The 18,994-nt window shown below is 48.1% G+C and overlaps 9 protein-coding genes across 9 annotated transcripts; 7 read left to right on the forward strand and 2 right to left on the reverse strand.

The window, feature by feature from the left end:
* Window positions 1–1,645: 1,645 nt before the first annotated feature.
* PFICI_02115 (uncharacterized protein) lies at window positions 1,646–3,132 on the forward strand (the record flags this gene model as incomplete). The annotated part of the gene is made up of 2 exons (XM_007830696.1): window positions 1,646–2,362; window positions 2,467–3,132. 2 exons carry the CDS (start codon window positions 1,646–1,648, stop codon window positions 3,130–3,132), a joined length of 1,383 nt encoding a protein of 460 aa, XP_007828887.1.
* Window positions 3,133–3,659: 527 nt separating this feature from the next.
* On the forward strand, window positions 3,660–4,288 carry PFICI_02116 (uncharacterized protein; the record flags this gene model as incomplete). Its single annotated transcript, XM_007830697.1, has 2 exons — window positions 3,660–3,874; window positions 3,937–4,288. The coding sequence occupies 2 exons, from the start codon at window positions 3,660–3,662 to the stop codon at window positions 4,286–4,288; spliced, it is 567 nt and encodes a 188-aa protein (XP_007828888.1).
* A 2,412-nt stretch (window positions 4,289–6,700) lies between these two features.
* PFICI_02117 (uncharacterized protein) lies at window positions 6,701–7,432 on the forward strand (the record flags this gene model as incomplete). Its single annotated transcript, XM_007830698.1, has 1 exon — window positions 6,701–7,432. The coding sequence occupies one exon, from the start codon at window positions 6,701–6,703 to the stop codon at window positions 7,430–7,432; it is 732 nt and encodes a 243-aa protein (XP_007828889.1).
* A 266-nt stretch (window positions 7,433–7,698) lies between these two features.
* PFICI_02118 (uncharacterized protein) lies at window positions 7,699–8,295 on the reverse strand (the record flags this gene model as incomplete). Its single annotated transcript, XM_007830699.1, has 3 exons — window positions 7,699–8,043; window positions 8,100–8,198; window positions 8,269–8,295. The coding sequence occupies 3 exons, from the start codon at window positions 8,293–8,295 to the stop codon at window positions 7,699–7,701; spliced, it is 471 nt and encodes a 156-aa protein (XP_007828890.1).
* A 2,508-nt stretch (window positions 8,296–10,803) lies between these two features.
* Window positions 10,804–12,293, forward strand: PFICI_02119 (uncharacterized protein; the record flags this gene model as incomplete). The annotated part of the gene is made up of 2 exons (XM_007830700.1): window positions 10,804–10,872; window positions 10,926–12,293. 2 exons carry the CDS (start codon window positions 10,804–10,806, stop codon window positions 12,291–12,293), a joined length of 1,437 nt encoding a protein of 478 aa, XP_007828891.1.
* A 183-nt stretch (window positions 12,294–12,476) lies between these two features.
* Window positions 12,477–14,102, reverse strand: PFICI_02120 (uncharacterized protein; the record flags this gene model as incomplete). Its single annotated transcript, XM_007830701.1, has 3 exons — window positions 12,477–13,055; window positions 13,109–13,619; window positions 13,672–14,102. The coding sequence occupies 3 exons, from the start codon at window positions 14,100–14,102 to the stop codon at window positions 12,477–12,479; spliced, it is 1,521 nt and encodes a 506-aa protein (XP_007828892.1).
* A 481-nt stretch (window positions 14,103–14,583) lies between these two features.
* PFICI_02121 (uncharacterized protein) lies at window positions 14,584–15,611 on the forward strand (the record flags this gene model as incomplete). Its single annotated transcript, XM_007830702.1, has 3 exons — window positions 14,584–14,824; window positions 14,888–14,941; window positions 15,010–15,611. The coding sequence occupies 3 exons, from the start codon at window positions 14,584–14,586 to the stop codon at window positions 15,609–15,611; spliced, it is 897 nt and encodes a 298-aa protein (XP_007828893.1).
* Window positions 15,612–16,027: 416 nt separating this feature from the next.
* Window positions 16,028–16,492, forward strand: PFICI_02122 (uncharacterized protein; the record flags this gene model as incomplete). Its single annotated transcript, XM_007830703.1, has 1 exon — window positions 16,028–16,492. One exon carries the CDS (start codon window positions 16,028–16,030, stop codon window positions 16,490–16,492), a length of 465 nt encoding a protein of 154 aa, XP_007828894.1.
* Window positions 16,493–17,334: 842 nt separating this feature from the next.
* Window positions 17,335–18,773, forward strand: PFICI_02123 (uncharacterized protein; the record flags this gene model as incomplete). The annotated part of the gene is made up of 5 exons (XM_007830704.1): window positions 17,335–17,473; window positions 17,524–17,618; window positions 17,670–17,734; window positions 17,791–18,175; window positions 18,228–18,773. 5 exons carry the CDS (start codon window positions 17,335–17,337, stop codon window positions 18,771–18,773), a joined length of 1,230 nt encoding a protein of 409 aa, XP_007828895.1.
* Between the last annotated feature and the right edge of the window lie 221 nt (window positions 18,774–18,994).

The following is an 18,994-nucleotide window of genomic DNA, read 5'->3' on the forward strand; positions in this document are numbered from 1 at the left end:
GATGCTTTTTTAGAAAGGCTGATTTGGATGTTAGTATGCAGTGATGTGATGGACAGGAGGCGTGGGGAGGATGATAGAGTTGATATTGGTTGTTAATGGAGCGGTAATGGCAGGCACAAATCTCAAGGGAGACTCACTTGGTAAATTGTGATTGAAAGTTTGGCAAGGAGTGATGGGCAAGGTATGGAAATCTCTTGACACCTTGTTTTCTTGTGAGATGCGTTGTTCCAAGTGGCATGTAATATGGTGATGAATGAAAATATCAAGGCATACAAGAAAGGAATCTGAACTCACCAGAAACGGAGGCGATTGGAAGAACCGGTAATTGCCTTAACAGGCTTTTGGAAGATAGCTGCCTTCGAGAAGTTGAGTTGAAGTAAGAGTGTTTGTGTTAGGGAAGGTAGTCAAGTGACGATTGTACCTCTTCGAAAGTCGCGGAAGTAATGCGCAGAAAGAAGAGATCGGGACTGGAGAGTAGACGTTGCGTACGTAAGGTGCGCAAAGATTCCAGGGAAGCACGCGTGATGAGGCGTCCGAGAAACAAAGAAAGAAAGATGCTCAATGTCGATGAAATTAATCATCAGTGGTCAAATCGGGAATGTAAGGGAACTGCGGTGTTGAAAGGATGCCGTGAAATTGCAGCGATGTGTCTTGACGACAATCTTAACAATGGGAGAATGGCAAGTACGCAACAACATTCAACTTGCAATCTGTATTGTTGTAGAACAGCCGAATGGCGTCAAGTAGGGCGGACCAGAGATATGCAAACGGTGAGGAGGGAAGACGTAGAATCATGTGCGACAAATAGCGGCATGACTTTGGGAATCTTCGCCACAGTAAATTGTGGCAAGTGTCATTTGCCTGGAGTCGAATCGGTGCCTCGTAGTAATGGATGGGCGTGGATGGCATCAACTTGAGAAATACCCGTGCGTGGTCGAGACAAAATGCAGCAGAGCTGTCATTGGATTGTTGCGGCTGCTCAAAGATGAGATCAATCGCGGGACATCCCTTCAACAACAACAATAGATGCCAGAATCTCCTGCCAATTTCGAGCATCAATCATTCCAAGTTGGTCGCGGTCTGTGATTGAGCATCCCAAACACTTTGCCTCCTGCAAATCTGACAACCTTGGGCATATTTTGCGCCCTTGCCGAGAACACATAATCCAACTTCTGCGCATTCCCTCTTTATGTTGGCAGTGTGCTTCCTGGACAGCAACAAATTTACCGCGTTTGTGCGCTATCGCGGGACAATCAAACTTCCTTCAACCTCAACCCAACGGTTGGAACCTGTGCATCAAATCTTTCATTCCAATCAATCTCATCATCACGAGCGCCTGTTGAAGAGCCTTTGGCGGCGCGTTGCGCATCCACGCATCCACGCATCTGACCAGCAACGACATCACAGCAACGCAACACCGGGGCAATCGCGGGGTCATTCGCTTGTCACTCTCTGTGACTTGTCACAGCTCGACTGCCTGCCACTAAGTCTCTAGCACAAGTAGCAACGCGAACAGGTGCGGTGTTTTCCATTTCCTTGGACATTTTCATTTTCTTGAGATCATGCCCAGGTGCTAACAAAGACTTTTCATCGTTCCAGTCGCAAGATTTCATTGCAACACTCTGTACAAAGGATCACCGCCAACATGGAATCATCGGGCGAACCCTCTGAAGGCATAAACGATGCCGTTGATTCTTTCCAGAACCTTCAGGTCACCACGAGCTCCAATACGATGCCAACTCTGCAAAACAATGAAGGGCTCCGCGACCTCATTCTATGGTTGTCCTACCACATTCGCGTTTCCGAGGTGCCAAAAGGTTATGTCGTAGCGAATGATCTGGGATTGTGGACTCTCTTTCCGGACATCATGAGCGATTTGACCGGTGTCAACGAGACGCCCGACAATGCTCGTGATTATGAGTGGCAGCAAAGAGATAAAGATGCTGTGTTTGACACGACGGCTTCACAAACAATCGACTACGGCTTTAGAGCCGGTACTGTGCCGCAATTAGCCAACGCGTGGCAGTCGATCATGTGCGATCATTTCGAAAAACACTATAACGTGCTCCAAGACCACGCAGCGTGGATCCTGATCCCACGTCTTCTCTTGACATCACCCAAGACGATCAAAGTAAACTTGCACATACCAACACAAATCAAAATCCGCGCCGCCGTTCCTTCCGAATTGCGTGCGATTGAGCAGATAAAAGTACAAAGACGTGGACTCTTGCGCCCGCGTTCGCACTTCATTGACCTCAGCAGCACACAGAATCAATCTCACACATTCAATCAACTCCCAAGCATGACTATCACGCAGCCCGAAGCCAGAAACAACACATCTGGACCGCAACAAGAAGCAATCGTGAGTTCTGCTACTACTCTTTCCACGCGTATCCGCGCAGTCTTTTCTTTCAGCTCCTCCCGTCTCTGGCCCTCCATCCGCGTGGCTGACATTGTTCGTTATAGTCGGATCCTACATTAAACGAATCTCCCAGCCGCGAAAATCGTCGTCCCTCTTCTATAATCCATGGGCCAAAATCTGGTGGCAACACAAGCGCATACGAAGCAATGGAGTTAAATACGACACGCAAGCGTGCAAACGAACAGAATCACGGAACGTTACTAGAGTGCGTTCTACGTCAACTCTCGATCAATGAAGCACGTTGGACGGAAATGTCCAAAGATAATGTTATCATCAAATTCAACAATTCGCTGGCTAAGTGCCATGAGACTTGGCAAAGTCTTATGCTTGTGTCTCTGGCAATCAAGTTTCCACGCCAGTTCAACAGCCTATCAACATCTGAAGACGAATGGGTCTACGCACTTGCGGAAGCAGTCTCCGAAAACAGTTTTCTGGATATTGCAGTGCGGTTCCGGCTGGCTGCTGTTCTTGGAATAAATGAGAGTGGAGCAGAACATCAAGATGCGCCTGACGCCCGTACGTTGGAAGATAAAGTCCTGAATAATGAGGACATTATCATTGGTTCAGACGTTATACATGCAGTCAACATGGCACGTGGTAATGATGATAAAGTCCGTATCATCGAAGGTCTTGCCCAGAAAGCTTTAGAGGAATATAGGAATCGAAGAGACTGGATAATCTTCAAAAAGGTCAAAAGGGATAATACCTAAATACAAACTCAATTATATACATTATACAATATTATTATCTTTCTATGCTCTTTGTCTTTATTGTTACATTGGCACGTACGCCGCGTAATAAAACTATTCCTCGAGTCAAGACCCCACACTTGAGCATATTCCTTCTCCTTGTATGTGAAGTGTGTACTTGCACAACCAAAAGTCCCCAATTCAAAAATTCCACCCACAGTCACAACCACAACCACAACCACAACAATCAAGCAGTTACTTATTCACCCTTGTGTCCAGATTCATCTTCAGCATCCATCGGGTGTATCTCTTCAAGCTTATTTGAGATTCATTTGGTTGTCGCACGCACGCACGCTACAGAATCCCGGTATCCCTCGGGTCCCCCCGTACCTGCCAAGTCACCATCCAACGTCCAGCTGTAACCCGTCCAGCTGGTTTTCCCAACCACAGACTCCTCATTTGCGAATCAGACGTGTCAACTCTTCATCACCGGCTCCTTGCGCCTTCTTCCAAGTTGTCCGTGCCTAAGCAATCCTCTCTCTGTCACCATGGATGCAGAGATCAGCAGCATGTCGGAGGAGGAATTGGAGGAGTTGCGCAAGATAATTTTCTTCATGACGCTGAGGGCGGATTCAGAGAACGAGGTACACGAGTCCAACCAAGATGGCGCCAGTGAACACGTGCAGCCCGACAACGACGTTTCAATGCAAGACGAGAACGGCATACAGGACATGACGCGAGACGAGGTTGCCATGCGAGAGAGGTAGGTTGAAGTCGCTAGTACCGATACTTTTGCAGCTTGTACTGACCATTGGTGTTCGACAGCAGCGACAACCGCGACGCCATCAAAGAATTCTTGGAGCCAAAGACGAGGCTTCAACCAGACAAGGCATCCGAGACTGACGCGTCCCACATCGTCGTGGAAAACCCAAGCGATAACTTGAAGAAGACACGCGAACAGGTCTTTGATAACCTCATGCTCTATCATTCGAACCATGCACGATACGCGGCCTTCAAATCTTATTGCAGGGATCTTTCTGACGAGGAAGCATTTGACTTGCTTTTGGAGTGGAAGGATAGAGACATGAGCCAGGAAAAGCGTGGCGCCATGTTTTATCTCCTTCTTGATTTCATTGACCCTCCTCAATTTGGGAATAATGATGATGAAGAGGGTTAGGGCGGTGCAGATGCTACGCATGCCAACGCACGTGGCGTAGTTGGCGTAAAGGACTCAAATCTTACTGCATCAAATAAGATCACCTCGTCTTCCGCATCTCAGTCCATGTAATTCAGACGTTTAAACATATTGACATGGAAACTGAAGTGAGCATAAGTGTACCCGAAACCAATCCGTCCACGTCTGGGCCCGGCCAGTCTACTTCACAAGCATCAGGTAGCATTGTAATCGAGAAACCCATTAAGCCTGACCGTCTTGGACTCATTCGCACCAGTAGCATGACAAGATTTGATGCTGATAACCCGGACTCTGACGCTTGCTGTAGTACAACAGACGTTCACAAATTTGCAGCACCATGGTTTTATTCTGAAGTGGCGCGTAAGGAGGGTAAAGACGCTTGTGGTGCGTTGTGCCTTCTTCCCAATGCAATATTATGATCCCGTGAAAATCCCTGGTATCATGGCTGATAAGTGCAATAAATATTCTCAAGATATGAATTAGTAAGAATTGGGAATTATATGCGAGCAATCTCGTTGGATTCATGCAATATGGATGGAAAATTATACCTAGGTATGGTTGCAGTATTGCGGGGGTGGCCAACCTTCAGGGCAGCTTCTAGGGCACAGCTGCTGGAGCACAGCTGCTGGAGCACAGCTTCTAGGGGACCGCTTTAGGCACCACTTCGAGGCCTAAGCTTCTAAGCTCTAGGCATCGGCCACTTCCCTGCAACATCAAAACATTACCGTGCATTCACATGAATTGAGAATCCAGATAGATGTGAGCAATGCTTACAGCTGGAACACAAATAAATGTCGATTATTAATCTGCACTCATATGCATCCTGAGTGCATTAAATTTTTGGAGCCCGCGGATATCAGCAGCAGGTTTCATCGCCTCGAGTCAACAATGGTGACAATACTTACAAGAGTGGCATTGTGGGAGTGGGCGTCATGTTGCAATCAAGGACTATCCGAAATGCTATGTGAATCTGCTTAGGCCTCACTTTAGTAAACACGATGAGCTGCACCCATGAGCTTGACAATTCTCTTTTATTAAATGCTGGTAAATTATAATCGTGATTCCAACTGAATTCTTGGTATTAACCTTGGAATAAGTAATAACCAACAGCAGCCTCCTACTTGGGACAAGTACCCTTGGAACTGATCATGCGTCTTGTGCTCGAGCAAAGTAAGAATATTGATCCCAGCGGCATATTCAAGCCATCCCATACTTCGCAGCTTGACCATGCGCTTGGATGACTTGCCATACCAGAGCCTACGACCACGAGCCAAGCAGAATGACAGCAGAATCAGCGAGACCTGCAATGGCAGTGTTGCAACGCAAGTGTTTTGTCCTTCCATGACTGCGGCGCGGTATTTAACGTATAACCTCTTCCAATCTTTGCGCAATGTGGTAATGCCATCCCAGATGCAGCTGACCAGGGCTTTTCTGCATATATGTGCTGATTTTCTTAGTGGTATGTCGTCCTATTGTGAGACAGTCCTTATAACAAACTCAACTCAGAGGTATTGAAAGCCGACGGGAGTTTGCTGTATGTCTCTCCTGGCGTTTGTCTCAATTTGTCCCTCCCGTTGGGTTCCTTTCGTTGGCATTGTACTCGTCCCCATGGTATGGCTGGGCTCACCTTCTGCAATTAGAGCAAAGCAGTCAATACCAATGTCATGGCGCCGAAAATTGAAACTCACAACGATCTTCTTGACGGATCACTTTTTCTTTCTATCTAATATTTTTTTTACAAAAAAAAAAAAAAAAAAGAAAAGAAAAAGAGAGAGAGAGAGAGAGAGAGAGAGAGAGAGAAAGAAAGAAGTTTATATTTTCTTTCTTTTCTTTTATGCTTACTGGTTTTCCTTGCAACTTTTTCTGGTACTTTCTTTACAAAATATTAGTTATTGAGGATACGGTTTCAATGGTATACTGCAATAGTGAGTATGTTAATCCGTTCAGCATATACTAACCTCTGTTTTCCATGGCCACAAAACTATGAAGCCATCTCGCAGTCCTTGGAGCCAAGGGCGCAACTTGTCGGGCACGTTCAACAACCTGCACCATCCAGATTACCATGGCCCACTCGATCGTGCCCGTCGTATCAGCACCACGAATGACAAGAGGCGTAGCAAAGGTTCCAATCCGACAACGCCCACCATTCTGACGACACCTGTCTCTTAAGACATTATTCGAGACACTCTTTGGTATCTTTACGTCAAATTCCAGCATCACCATGGATTTCCCAGCAACTACAATGCGGCCGATGACACCGACCTGGCGAGAATCTTCCTCTACGACCCTGACCGTAAAGTCAATTGAGGCCGTGTACTACAACAGTTCAACTGGACTGGCGATTGTATCCATCAGTCTCTAGAGATTCCCAAAATCTCCAATAATGGGTCGGCCATGAAGCAGCTGATTGCACGCATCCGGGAGTTTGACGTCGACTACGAGCCACTCAAGGACATGTTCTTGTGGCTAGTCTTTCCAGATCAGTGTCACGACCGTCATGGGGAACTCGAGAGACCAGACGACCTCTCCGAGAGATGGGCCCGCCCCATCTGGCCCACGGTCAAAGCACAGATTGATCGTTTTCGGGTCAAAGTTCAACACGGCTATCTTGTCAATGATGAAGGCGAGGAAGTGATGGATGTGACGCCAGTACCGCTTGAAGACCATCGAAGTAGTCAAATATACGACCTCGTCGCGTATCTGCAGATCGAGAATAAATCCTACGACAGGATCGATACTACAAATGGCACATATCGGCATCCACGGTACATGACGTGGGAAGAATGCCAGCAAGTCATCCCAAAGATCCGAACCAAAGTCCATACACTAGATGCAAGAATCGAGGATAGACCTGACGAGCCTGAGGAGGTAGACTCTGCCGGGTGGAGGTCGCATCTGTTGTGTGGTGCTAGAACATTCTGCGGCGAGGCTCATCGAACTGAAATCCACAGGATGCTCGAGCATCTAGAGATGCATGTTCGGATGGCTGGAACACCGCCCAACTACGACGCCTGCCACGACAGAGACATTTTGATCCTGATCCCTAACACCATAACAGATTGGACTGAGCTCAAAATGCGACCCGCAATGCCAGCATCTACGATTGGCGCCATGGTTTGCATGTAAGCTCAGCGCCTCCGTTCTTATACCACAATAACGACGTGATGGAACAAAGTGATTTTATTGCAATAATGGCATAGTTTTGTATCTTCTAGTAGGATACACTCATTTGTGGAAAAAATGATAAAAGAGAGAGAAATATAAAAGAAATACTAATTTATCTGTTTTTTTCTTCTTTCAAGTTCTCTCTTATATTATTTTCTTATTCTCCTTTGAATTCTACTTATTTTCCCTTGCTCTATTTTTTCTCAAGTTTCTTATTGAAAGAAATTTTACCGTCTTTTGCCAGAGACGCGGACCACCAAGACGAAGTCCAGGAGCTTTGTCATCCATTCACCTTCGCCTTCGGATCTCGTGCGGAGGAACTCGAGGTACTCGTCGACGTACTCGGCGGGGACCAGGTTGTCGTCCAAAATGTCATGCGCGGCCTTTTGGGCCATCATCTTCTCGTTGCGATGCTCCAGTTGGTAATAGAACTCAATGTCGTCTTTTAAGCGGAACAGTAAATTCTGACATCTCTCACGAATGAATGGCGAGCCCGAGTGGTATTCCTGGAGCGCATCCCGAAGTTGTTGAGCCTTCAACATACGTCTGAACGAGTTCTGCATTGTGGACCACTGCGTCAAACGTTAGAAGGCCCATAGCATTAAACAAGATTTTCAAGTGAACATACATTCTCGTAAATAGTGGTGATGCTCTCATTATTGGGGCAAATGACGGCGTGGCGGTTGAGGTCAAGTCTAGCGCTGTGGTCGTAGGTTGCAAGCTCGAACTGGCATATAATATCATCGCCATATGTTCCGTATTGTTGGGTTTGTTGGCTTGTTTTTGCTGACTCTGACCATGGCCAAGTCACGGCGGTGCATCATATTTGGCTTCTCCCGTGTCTATCCTGTGCACTTCCCATCACTGGTGTTTTCCTATCGTTGTAGATGGAGCTTTGGTGATCATTTACACGGTCAACTTCCATCACAGATGTCTTGGCTGGCCGAGAACTCTGTTGATCTTGGGCATTTGGGATCAAACAATGGTGGTTGGGGGCATAGGCCTCTTTGTACGAGCAAATATTGCCAGACAGCCTGGAACCTACCTAGGCTTTGAATACGCATGTTAACACGGACTGCCGTTGCTTTCCTGGCGCAACTCGTGGGAGGTCACACTGTGTTGAAACCGCTGATAGTGTTGATTGAAGCCACTCCATAGATGACAGTGCCAGTCTTCGTAGTTCCGTTGACGATACCTTGATGGCACAAGGTCTGTGGCCAAAATAATTGCCTCCATCCCATGCTGCATTGAGTCATTCTTTGCGTCTATCCTGTCCCGCGTTGAAGCAAAGGGATCTTCATCCACGATTCCTGGACATCCTGATGGGCAACAGTCAGCAAATACTACTGACCCAAGGGTTTCCATGTGAGTTGATGTCCCAGCTCGAATGGGAAAGACTGGCCGATGTTGTCTCAACCTCCCTAGGACCACTCATGGAGGTGGAAACACGAGGCACCGAGCACTGGACGACATACAAGGCTTTGCCCTCCTCTGGGGCTTTCCTTGACAAACTCCAGCCATGACCCTTCTAGACCTTTTTTGTCGATGACATTGACCGAGTGTAATGGGAGCGTCGACAGATGTAAACGTCGAGTCAGGGCAAAGAGAGTTGTCGCCTGCATCCAATAGCCAATCTGTAATCTGCAACATCGAAAGATAGTCGACAAACTGGCGAATCTGCTCCTTGCGGCGAATTCCGTCACCCAATCCCATTCAACCGAGCTTTGTATCTTCGTATGGCTGGTGACCAACAAGGTCTGCGTTCAGCCGTATTTGTATGACTCGATTCGTCTTGTTGACAGTCTCGAGAAGTCCGAACAGCAATGCCAACCCTGGGCCATTCCGGTCCATGTTGAAGAGGAATGAATCTCGAGTGGTGTTGTGGACCCTGCCGTTTTTATAAGAAGTTTAAGCGGTCCAGTGGTTGAGGTGTTCAGGCTTAGGCCTCCAGCACCACCTAGCACCACGCAGAGGGCCTTATAGGCACTGCACAGGGACCTACAAAGTATAGTGCTTGTGCTACCCACCAGCTTGGGTGCTAATGGGCTACAATTAGGTACTACCACACATCCAAGGGCCTAGTGCACCCTACGCTACAGTACCCCTCACGCCTAAATGGGCCCTTAGGTCCCCAGGTTTCTAGCTCTACCTGGCAGCCTAGGTAGTTTTAGTCTTTGACTGGTGAGTTTACATTTAGTGGCTGAATAGGTACCTAGGTGTGTACCTTATGTACAAGAACAGGCTTGATCATAAATCGGATTCTCTATTCTAATTTTACTTTTTTCGTGCAATATCATAGCTCCAGACAAAAAAAATCAGAATTCTTTGCGCAGCAGACACTGCCAGCGACGGGAAATTCGTTGCGATCCAGACCGCTGACACAGTTCCCAAATACAACTCAAAGCCTCAGTCCATCAAGTACAAACTTGCTAACAACCTTGGAAGCCAAAACCCCCAAGTAGCATGGACACCGTTGATACACACTGACCCAAGCCATCCAACATTGATGATACTTGTCCAAGTCCTTTTACAAGCCAGCGTCATATATATTGTGCCCACTACCGAAGCTTCATATTTGTTCCAAGCTGCGTTTAATTCCAGTTTTCTGGCACTCGGGACAGGTCAGGAGAGACCGCATATTCACGATGGTCTTATCACAGCCGTCCGATTATAATGGCTTACTGCTTTTGTCAAAGACTTGAACCCAGCTCTTTCTTGCTTTGAACGCGTATGCTAATGTTTTCTACCGCCAGACAAGCAATCATTGGAGACAGTCCGTATTGTGTAATAGGACCCACACATCCATAGTATTGAATCCTATTGACTTGTGAATGGATCAACCTCTTCTCCAAAGCCGATAAAACCCGATACACCTGTGCTGCTGGCAGTATCTTTGCTAATAAAGGTGTAGATTATAAGACACATGTGATGTGAGCACTGACTGAGCTTCCACAAGTGGCAGTCCAGTAGCCTGTAGCCACGAACACCTGGGTATCTGCTAGCGGGCCGCCCGCTATCCGCCAATCAATGAGAAGCCTGTATCCGGTATCCGCACCGTGTCTCGCCTAACCTTTAGATCAACTATCCGCTTTGAGCATGCCTCCTGACCATATGATGGTATTGGCGTCTCGCCTTAGTATGTGATGGGTTGTTTTATAAGCCGGGAAAGCTCGGAAGTGTATCCTCAGACTCAGTTGACCAGATCTCAATATCCCAGAATTGAACCCCTGGCATTGATTCCAGAACTATTTACATTATCACTATACGCTTGAATGTACGACATTGCAGCACATTGCCAAACAAGTTGAAGCATTCCGAGTGATATCTAAACAATGGATGTGAATATGGGCAGCGAGAAACTGTCGCCGACAGTTATCCGACACAAGTTTTCGATTGAAATGGTAAGTAGTTGAGTGGTTCGTATAGCGAGAAGATGACCTGATCGCACGACTAGTCCAAAGTCTACAGAAACGAGGTGCCCTTGTATTCCGATCTCCTCGAGCTTGTGACAAATGTCAATGAAGCCTTTCTTGATTCTCATCCCGCCCTCCGCGAGACCATGCGACAAACGAAGCAACTTGAGAGGCTACAATACGAAAGGCACGGTGCAATCAGACTCGGTACCGCCGAGGAGATGAAGGCAATGGCACGATTCCTGGCCGTGATGGGTATGCAACCAGTGGGCTACTACGATCTCGCACAACCGCCAGCACATTTGCCGATACATGCGACATGTTTCCGATGCACCGATCTCGAGTCCTTGTCAGTCAATCCATTCAGACTATTTGTTTCTGTCTTGCGTCCAGAGTGTATATCCGTGAAACTCCGGTCCAAGGCTCTCGAGATCCTGTCCCGACGTCAAATATTTTCCGACCAATGTCTCGAGCTCGTCTCTCTCGCCGAAAGCACGGGCGGTCTTACTGCCAATCAAGCGGATCAGTTCATTGCCGAAGGAATCGAGACGTTCAAGTGGCGAGGCTCAGCTACCGTGTCCCTCTCTGAATATCAAGAACTCCAGGAAGAGAATCCGTTGCTAGCAGACATTGTGGCTTTTCCAGGTCCTCACATCAATCACTTGACTCCCCGGACACTAGATATCGATGAGGTTCAACTTCAAATGGAAAAGCAAGGAATACCACTAAAAGAAATCATCGAAGGACCTCCAGCCAGGAACTGTCCCATCCTCCTGAGACAGACCAGCTTCAAAGCTCTAAAAGAGGGCGTCTTCTTTCCCGTCAGCCTAGATCAAAGCGGATCACAGAACGGCATGGTCCTTGGAAGTCATACAGCCCGTTTTGGCGAGATTGAACAGCGTGGAGTCGCCCTGACTGAAAAGGGCCGAGCGCTCTATGACCACCTTGTGAATGAGGCTTGGAAGAATGGCGTGACGCCACAAGATCCCGAAGCATACACCGACCTCTTTCGCGCATTTCCTGATACTTGGGAGGAGCTACGGCAATACGGTCTAGCGTGGTTCAGATATTACGTGTCGACAGACAAGGCCGACTTGAATGATGACAGGTTCAACATGACGGTGGACGACCTGATCCAGCAAGGATCGATATGCTATGAGCCCATGACATATGAAGACTTTCTGCCACTCAGCGCTGCGGGCATTTTTCGCAGCAATCTTCGCAAGACATCGTCGCAAGACGATAGCTCCGGCCAGGAAGATATGAGTGGTGCTAGCCGGGATGCATTGCAAGCGTCATTGGGCATGCCAATCCTAGACGAAATTCAAACATACGAAAAACTCCAAAAGGAAAGTCTCATCGGATGCAAGAAATATTTTGGCATTCCATTGGGAGTTGAGCATAATTGATTGTGAAGTAGGACCTCGCGGTTTGTATAATGGCAATATATTGCAGTAGTTCTTGGGGTTGGCGCACAGGATCTTTGGCTTGGCCTTGGCTCAATACATCCTTTCCAGCAATTCGCTCACGTCCTTATATTTTGTTTTTTTAGTCGACATTAGCCATGTCAATGAATGGCAATTGACGCTGTTTTACATCGGAATATGCAATGTCCTGACCACTGTGAAGACATCACGGCTATATTCGCCACCTTCTCTTCCCGTGCCCGAGTTCTTCATGCCACCGAAAGGGGTTCCAAGTTCTCTGACGAGCCAGCAATTGACCCACACCAAGCCTGCCTCGATCTGTTCACCCACTCTCCTTATCCTGGCACCATCTTTTGTCAGCAATACAGCTGCCAGTCCGTTTGGATTGTCGTTGGCAAGCTCGACGGCTTCCTCTTCGGTTTCAAACTTGGCAATAGTCACCACGGGTCCAAAGATTTCTTCTCTCATGACTCTAGAAGACGTGGAGACGCCAGTAAGTATGACTGGGTCAATCCAGAGGCCATCTTGAGGATCAGCAGCTGGAATTTCTCCAATCACAAACTGCGCTTCCTCTGAAGCAGCAAGCTCGAGATACGATCGAATCTTTCGATAATGGGGCAATGATACCACCGCTCCCATCCTGCCTCCTCTTTTATAATTGTCTTGTACGTAGGAAGTAAACGTCGAGACAAACCGGTCATAGATGCTTGATTGTACATAGATGCGGGAGCCACACAGGCAGATCTGGAATGGATTAGAATAACGCCGCGGTTCCTGTTGAGCTGCTCGACACATACCTCGCCCTGATTCTCAAAGGCCGCCATGGCTGCCGTCTCGACTGCTTTTGTAAGATCAACGTCGTCAAACACAAGTGTCGGGTTCTTGCCACCAAGTTCAAGTGACAAATGCTTGTATATCTGGTCCGCAGTGTCTTTCCTGATCTGTATACCGGTGGCGGTTCCACCTGTAAAGCTCACGCCCTTGACCAACGGAGACCGCACCAATGCTGATCCCGTAGTCGGACCATCGCCAAACACAACATTCATGACGCCTGACGGCAACCCGGATTGGCGAAACACCTCACATAGAAGAAAAGCCGACATGGATGTGACTTCGGACGGCTTTGCCACGGCAGTGCATCCAAAAGCCAGGCATGGTGCAATCTTCCACGTCAATAGGTACAAGGGCATATTCCATGGCGAAATGAGGGCAAAGACTCCTGCAGGAGAACGGTGCTCATAGGTCAATGCGACGCCATCAATCATTCTCGCAGCAGTTTCTTGATGCAAAATAAAGGTAGAAAAGTAGCTGGCCGCGCATCATTAGTCTCCCGTTACCTGATAAGCAAAGGATCTCTTACTTGAAGTTTGAGATGGCGCGGTCAACTTCCACCCTCGCACGTGCTAGAGTCTTGCCTTGGTCAAGGCTCTCCCACACTGCAAACAGCTCATGGTTTTCCTGGATAAGCTGCGCAATTTTTTGTAGATACTTTGATCTGACTGCAACAGTTGTCTTGCTCCATGACTTGAACGCATCGGTAGCATTCTTGACAGCCTCGTCCACTTCTTGCGCACTGCTGACGGGCACTCTTGCAAAGACTTTGCCTGTTTTCGGGTTGATCGCGTCCAAATGTTGCGTGGAAGGATTGAACTTGTTGGAGACAAAGTTCTCCAGCTCTAGCGGTGCACTGGAACCTTGAGTAGTCAAGAAGCTTTCTGCCTTTTCCAACGAGGTGCAATTCCAAGCTTCACGGATGGCTTGGCACCCTGCTTCCGTAGATAATGATCCCATGATTTTGGACAAAAATGTGTGTTACTGCCAGATATCTTGTCGCAATGGCAAAGTCAGACTTGCAAAGGTACTGCATGTGTTTTGACAGATACCATGGCCAGAGCTGTAGAATCTCAATATCCATCAACCCCACCTGCATCGACTGCTTCTAGTGTGCCTACTGTATTCCGTACAAGATTCGCCTAGAGCCGGCACTGTGCGGCGGCACCATCCAGAGCCAAACACCCCTGGCAACGTGGGAGATCTCGTCGGAAGCGGAAACGGTCATGATTGGTTCTGATATGACGGACCGTAACCGTAAGCGACCAACTCTATCAGCTCTATAGCGCGTCCTCCTACCCCGCCAAAATCTTCATGGTACCATGAGCGGGATATCCGAAAAGCGGCCTCAAGACATGAGTGGTGGTAGTCAACTCTATCTTCAAGGAATTATGATTGGGACAGAGACAACTCCTTCCAAAGCGCAAAATTTCAAGTTACAATGGAAAAGATTCAAGAAGCAATAGCCAGACATGGCAACACATGGACGCTCAAAACAAATTCAGAAATGAACGAGTTGTACGAGCCCCTCCATGCCGGACAAGCCGCGAACTTTACACATGCCGTGAAGGTCCAAAAGGGCATCAAATACGGGGATCACGAGAGGCATAGGATAGACATCTACAGCCCAGCGGTATTGGACCCGGATGATTCATTGCCGGTGGTTGTCTTCTTCCACGGAGGTATGCTTGGCCATGAATGAGCACTGGCTTTTGAATGTTCTACTCACGGAAATGTTTGAACAGGCGGATTCACCTCTGGCGACAATGATATAACGCCGTCCATGCATGGCCACATTGGTAAGTGCTGCATTCTAGACAATCCTACTCCTTGGCCATGCGAAAACATGCTCATGTGCTGTATCTAGGCAATTATTTCGCAAGCAATAAATGTCTATGCATTCTTGCGACATACCGCCTCCTCCCTGAAGCACGATATCCGTCTGGCGGCAGAGACACGGCTCAAGCATTGCGCTGGGTTCAAGACCATGCAGCCAAGTATGGAGGCAACGCAGCAAAGATGATCGCCGTGGGTCAATCGGCTGGCGGCGCCCATTTAGCGTCGGCTACCTGGGCGGGATTCCTGGCCGATGCTGGTGTTGCACTCGATGGACTGATTCTCCTCAGTCCACCTTTATGGTATGACTTGAAGCAAGCGAGAAGACGAGAGAACATGATGCTTTATCATGAGTCGGAAAACGAAGAAGATATACTTGGAAAAGCTGGCGCGTCAGTATTCCAAAACAGCACTATCGCCGATGAACCACGGCTATTGCTCATGGTGGCCGAGTTCGATTCCAATGAAATTGTGGACGGAAATTTGAGGTTTGTCGAAGCATACAGAAAAAAGTACAACAGAATGCCGTTATTCGAGGTGATGGCAGGTCACAACCACATTTCGAATATTCTAGCCATAGGGCTTCCAGATGATAAGATTGGAAAAAGAATCTTGGCCTTTTTGGATCAATAGGGGGTTGTTTGTAAGTTTGACTGGTTGTTATCAATGCGCCAAAGTGCGCGAGTAGCTTTGAATTCCACAGACTGCACAATGCTACAATTTGTTCCAAGACCTGATAGACGGCGGGTGAAGCCGGTGATGAACGCACTAGCAACATTGAATACTGTGCCGGCATGCGGGGGCCATAAGGTTAGTGCACATCCGCTGTGGCCGGAAAGAAAAGACCAACATCCGAAAGTAACCATCGGAGCGGAACGACGATGCAATTACGAAATCACTGCAGCTCGATATGTTTTTCCTCCCAAAAAGAACCTCATATGAATGATTACCGAGATAAACATCTTGCATTTGAGTGCAGCCAGATCTCTCACCAAATCATTGAGCCATCACACCACTGTCAAATTTGACTGCTAAATCACTCGCCAACAATGTCAGCTACCTCACCAAACGGCGAGTCGTTCTTCTTGCCAGCAGGAAGAGCTCAAGGACTCGCCAATTATCCACACGCGCGCATTGTGCCGGGCACACAAAAGACGCTGTACGTTTCGGGTACATCGTCGCGGCGGGGTGATGGCACGTACGCGGGGTGCACTACAGACGCCGACGGCAATCACACACTTGACATTCGTGAGCAGACAAAGGCTGTACTCGAAAACATTGGGTCAATCATTCAAGGAGCCACCAACGGCACTGCAGGCTTGGAGAGTGTGGTGGATGCCACAGTTTTCTTGACTGATATGAAGGATTACGCCGGTATGAACGAGGAGTGGAACAAGGTCTGGCCCGAGAAGACAAAGGCTCCAGCCAGAACATGCGTCCAGGTAGCGGCACTGCCCAATGTCAAGCTAAACGTCGAGATCAAATGCACAGCTCTCTATCATGAAGCTTCTTGAGAGGGGTCGACTGGAGAGAAGAACAATGCAGCCGTTGGAGCGCGACAGAGTCTGGTTGGTCGCTGGGGTTAGCATGCTGCGGGGGTTTAGCACGATCAATTAGCAGGCAATAGACCCTGGATCAGGGGATGCCGTCTGGCCCCAGGTGTGTTCGGACAGGGCCGTTTTGTGCAGGTCAATTAATGGGCAGTCTCCCACTGCGAAACTTGGTCTGGATATATTCCGAGGTCTGGGCTCAAGGCTTGACCTCAATTGAATCATTGCAACAGCCATTTTCATTTGACGCGAGAATTGCTGATTCTGGATCTGGCCAGGATTGAAGTGGAATATTTAGAGGATTTCGAGCAGTCCGCGCCCAGGTTGATCATGTTCCGGTTCACTGGCGCTGCGCAAATGTGCCGACTGCTTCTGCAACAAATACAACCTATTTCTATGCCCAAATTATTTCATGCATTCCAGACTAGCTCAAAATAAAACAGAACAACTGTCAATTGAGACCGATAACCAATTTCACATCATATCTTTTGGTCTCCCAATCGAAGTGCTCTAAGCGAATGCCCCGCTGGCCGGTCCGGGAATCCGAGCGAATACCAAGGGCTGTTTCCTGGTGCGCATCAGCTACATTAATCATGCATGTAGAACGAGGATGAATCATCTGACGAGTCGCACATATCTCCATCAACTCTCGGTTTGCTCCTTGTTGGGATTTTCTGGTATAGGCATCGTTTCTGGAATCATTCTCACGTAGTAATTCTCATATCTTTGCTCACCTGTTTCTATCGCGTTTGCGCGTCTCGCAAAGATAATTGTCTACCAAATACATTACAAGCAATTGCTTCATCATGGGCTCTTACATATCGCCCGACCCCGAGCGACCAATGCATGTATTGATTGCTGGAGGTGGGATTGTAGGGCTGACCGTCGCTCAAGGATGCCGCGAAAATGGGATCCCATACACGGTTTTTGAGCGCGACACGGATGGTGAGTGGCCAGTCGAGTCTTCCATCGTGTGCAAAGCTGACAGTTCCCAGAGTGCCGCCGGCACGGATGGGCCTTGACACTGCATTGGGTGCTAGATGCCCTTGAACGCACCATTGGGCCAGAAAGAGCTGCGAAATTGCCAAAAGTACGCCCTAGCCATGGTGGTCGTCATGACTTGTAGCTAATACTTCCAAAGGCGGTTGTAGATTCAACTCTCAGGAAGGATCAAGGCAACTTTTTATTCCTCAATGCCGAAACATGGTGGGTTCATTCAGTCAATCTCCTCTGCAGCCAATTGTTACTAACGTCGCTTCCAGCGAGACACGATTCAGAATTCCTCCCTCCAAGAGAAGACTTCGCTTGCATCGTCAAAAGTTCCGTGATGTGCTTACTGATGGCTTGAATATCCAAGATGGAAAATACCTTGTGAGGGTAGAAGAGATTGAAGGCGGAGTGCGCGCCCATTTCCAGGATGGAACCTTTGCAGATGGGACGATCCTTGTCGGAGCAGATGGCAACAACAGCAATGTGCGCAGGCACTTGATGCCGGAGCATTATGAACTTACGAAGCTGCCTGTACACTTAGTCGGTGTCGTGCGACATTTCACGCCAGAACAAGCTGCTCCTGTGCGAGCGCTTGACCCGCTCCTATTCCAGGCCCTGCACCCAAAGACACAAAACTACCTTTGGTATTCTGTTCAGGTATGAAGCACTGTCGGGAAATCAAGACGGGCAAAACTCACACGGATCACAGGAATGCTTCACAGAACCCGATGGTCAGCTGTCTTTTGACTGCTTGGTGATTATCTCCTGGATCATGAAGGACGCAGTGGCCGATGCTATTCCTCAAACAAATTTTGAGCGTATTGCCATGATGAAGGAACGAGCCAAAGATTTTGCTGAGCCACTCCGCAGCATTGTCATGGATATTCCTGATGACCTGGACTACACCACGCCTCTTCGTTTGGGCGATTTTCCATGTCAAGAATGGGATAATCGGAACGGTCGCATCACGCTGGCCGGTGATGCAGCCCATGCAATGACCATGTACAGAGGCGAGGGGGCGAATCACGGCATCTTGGACGCAGCTCTACTAGTGGATGAGCTGAAAAAGATACACAAGGGAACCATTGATCAAAAGGAGGCTATCGATGCCTACGAAGCCGAGATGAGACCGAGATCTCACGAGGCAGTTTTGAAGAGTCGTGCGGCAGCTCTGGTTGCTCATGAGTGGGATCAGCTCACAATTGATTCACCCGTTGTTGGCGCACGTACAGCACCGCAATCTGCTTTCAAATAGGCCGAGTTTCGTGTCAATTTAGACGGCCTAGAATAGATTCCAAGTAAAGCTAGCATTCATTTTAATGTCTAGAGGCCCTCCCTTTGAATATAATGCATTACAGTCATAATGTCCCAAACGAATTCATCGTAGCTGGTACAATTATCCATGTAGCACATGGACGGCTAGATTTCGTGATAGCGCACTGGGGCTACGTAAGGGTACACTCAATACAGCGCGAC

The sequence above is a fragment of the Pestalotiopsis fici genome, assembly GCF_000516985.1.
Source record: "Pestalotiopsis fici W106-1 unplaced genomic scaffold PFICI_Scf_2, whole genome shotgun sequence".
NCBI classification, from domain to species: Eukaryota; Fungi; Ascomycota; class Sordariomycetes; order Amphisphaeriales; family Sporocadaceae; genus Pestalotiopsis; species Pestalotiopsis fici.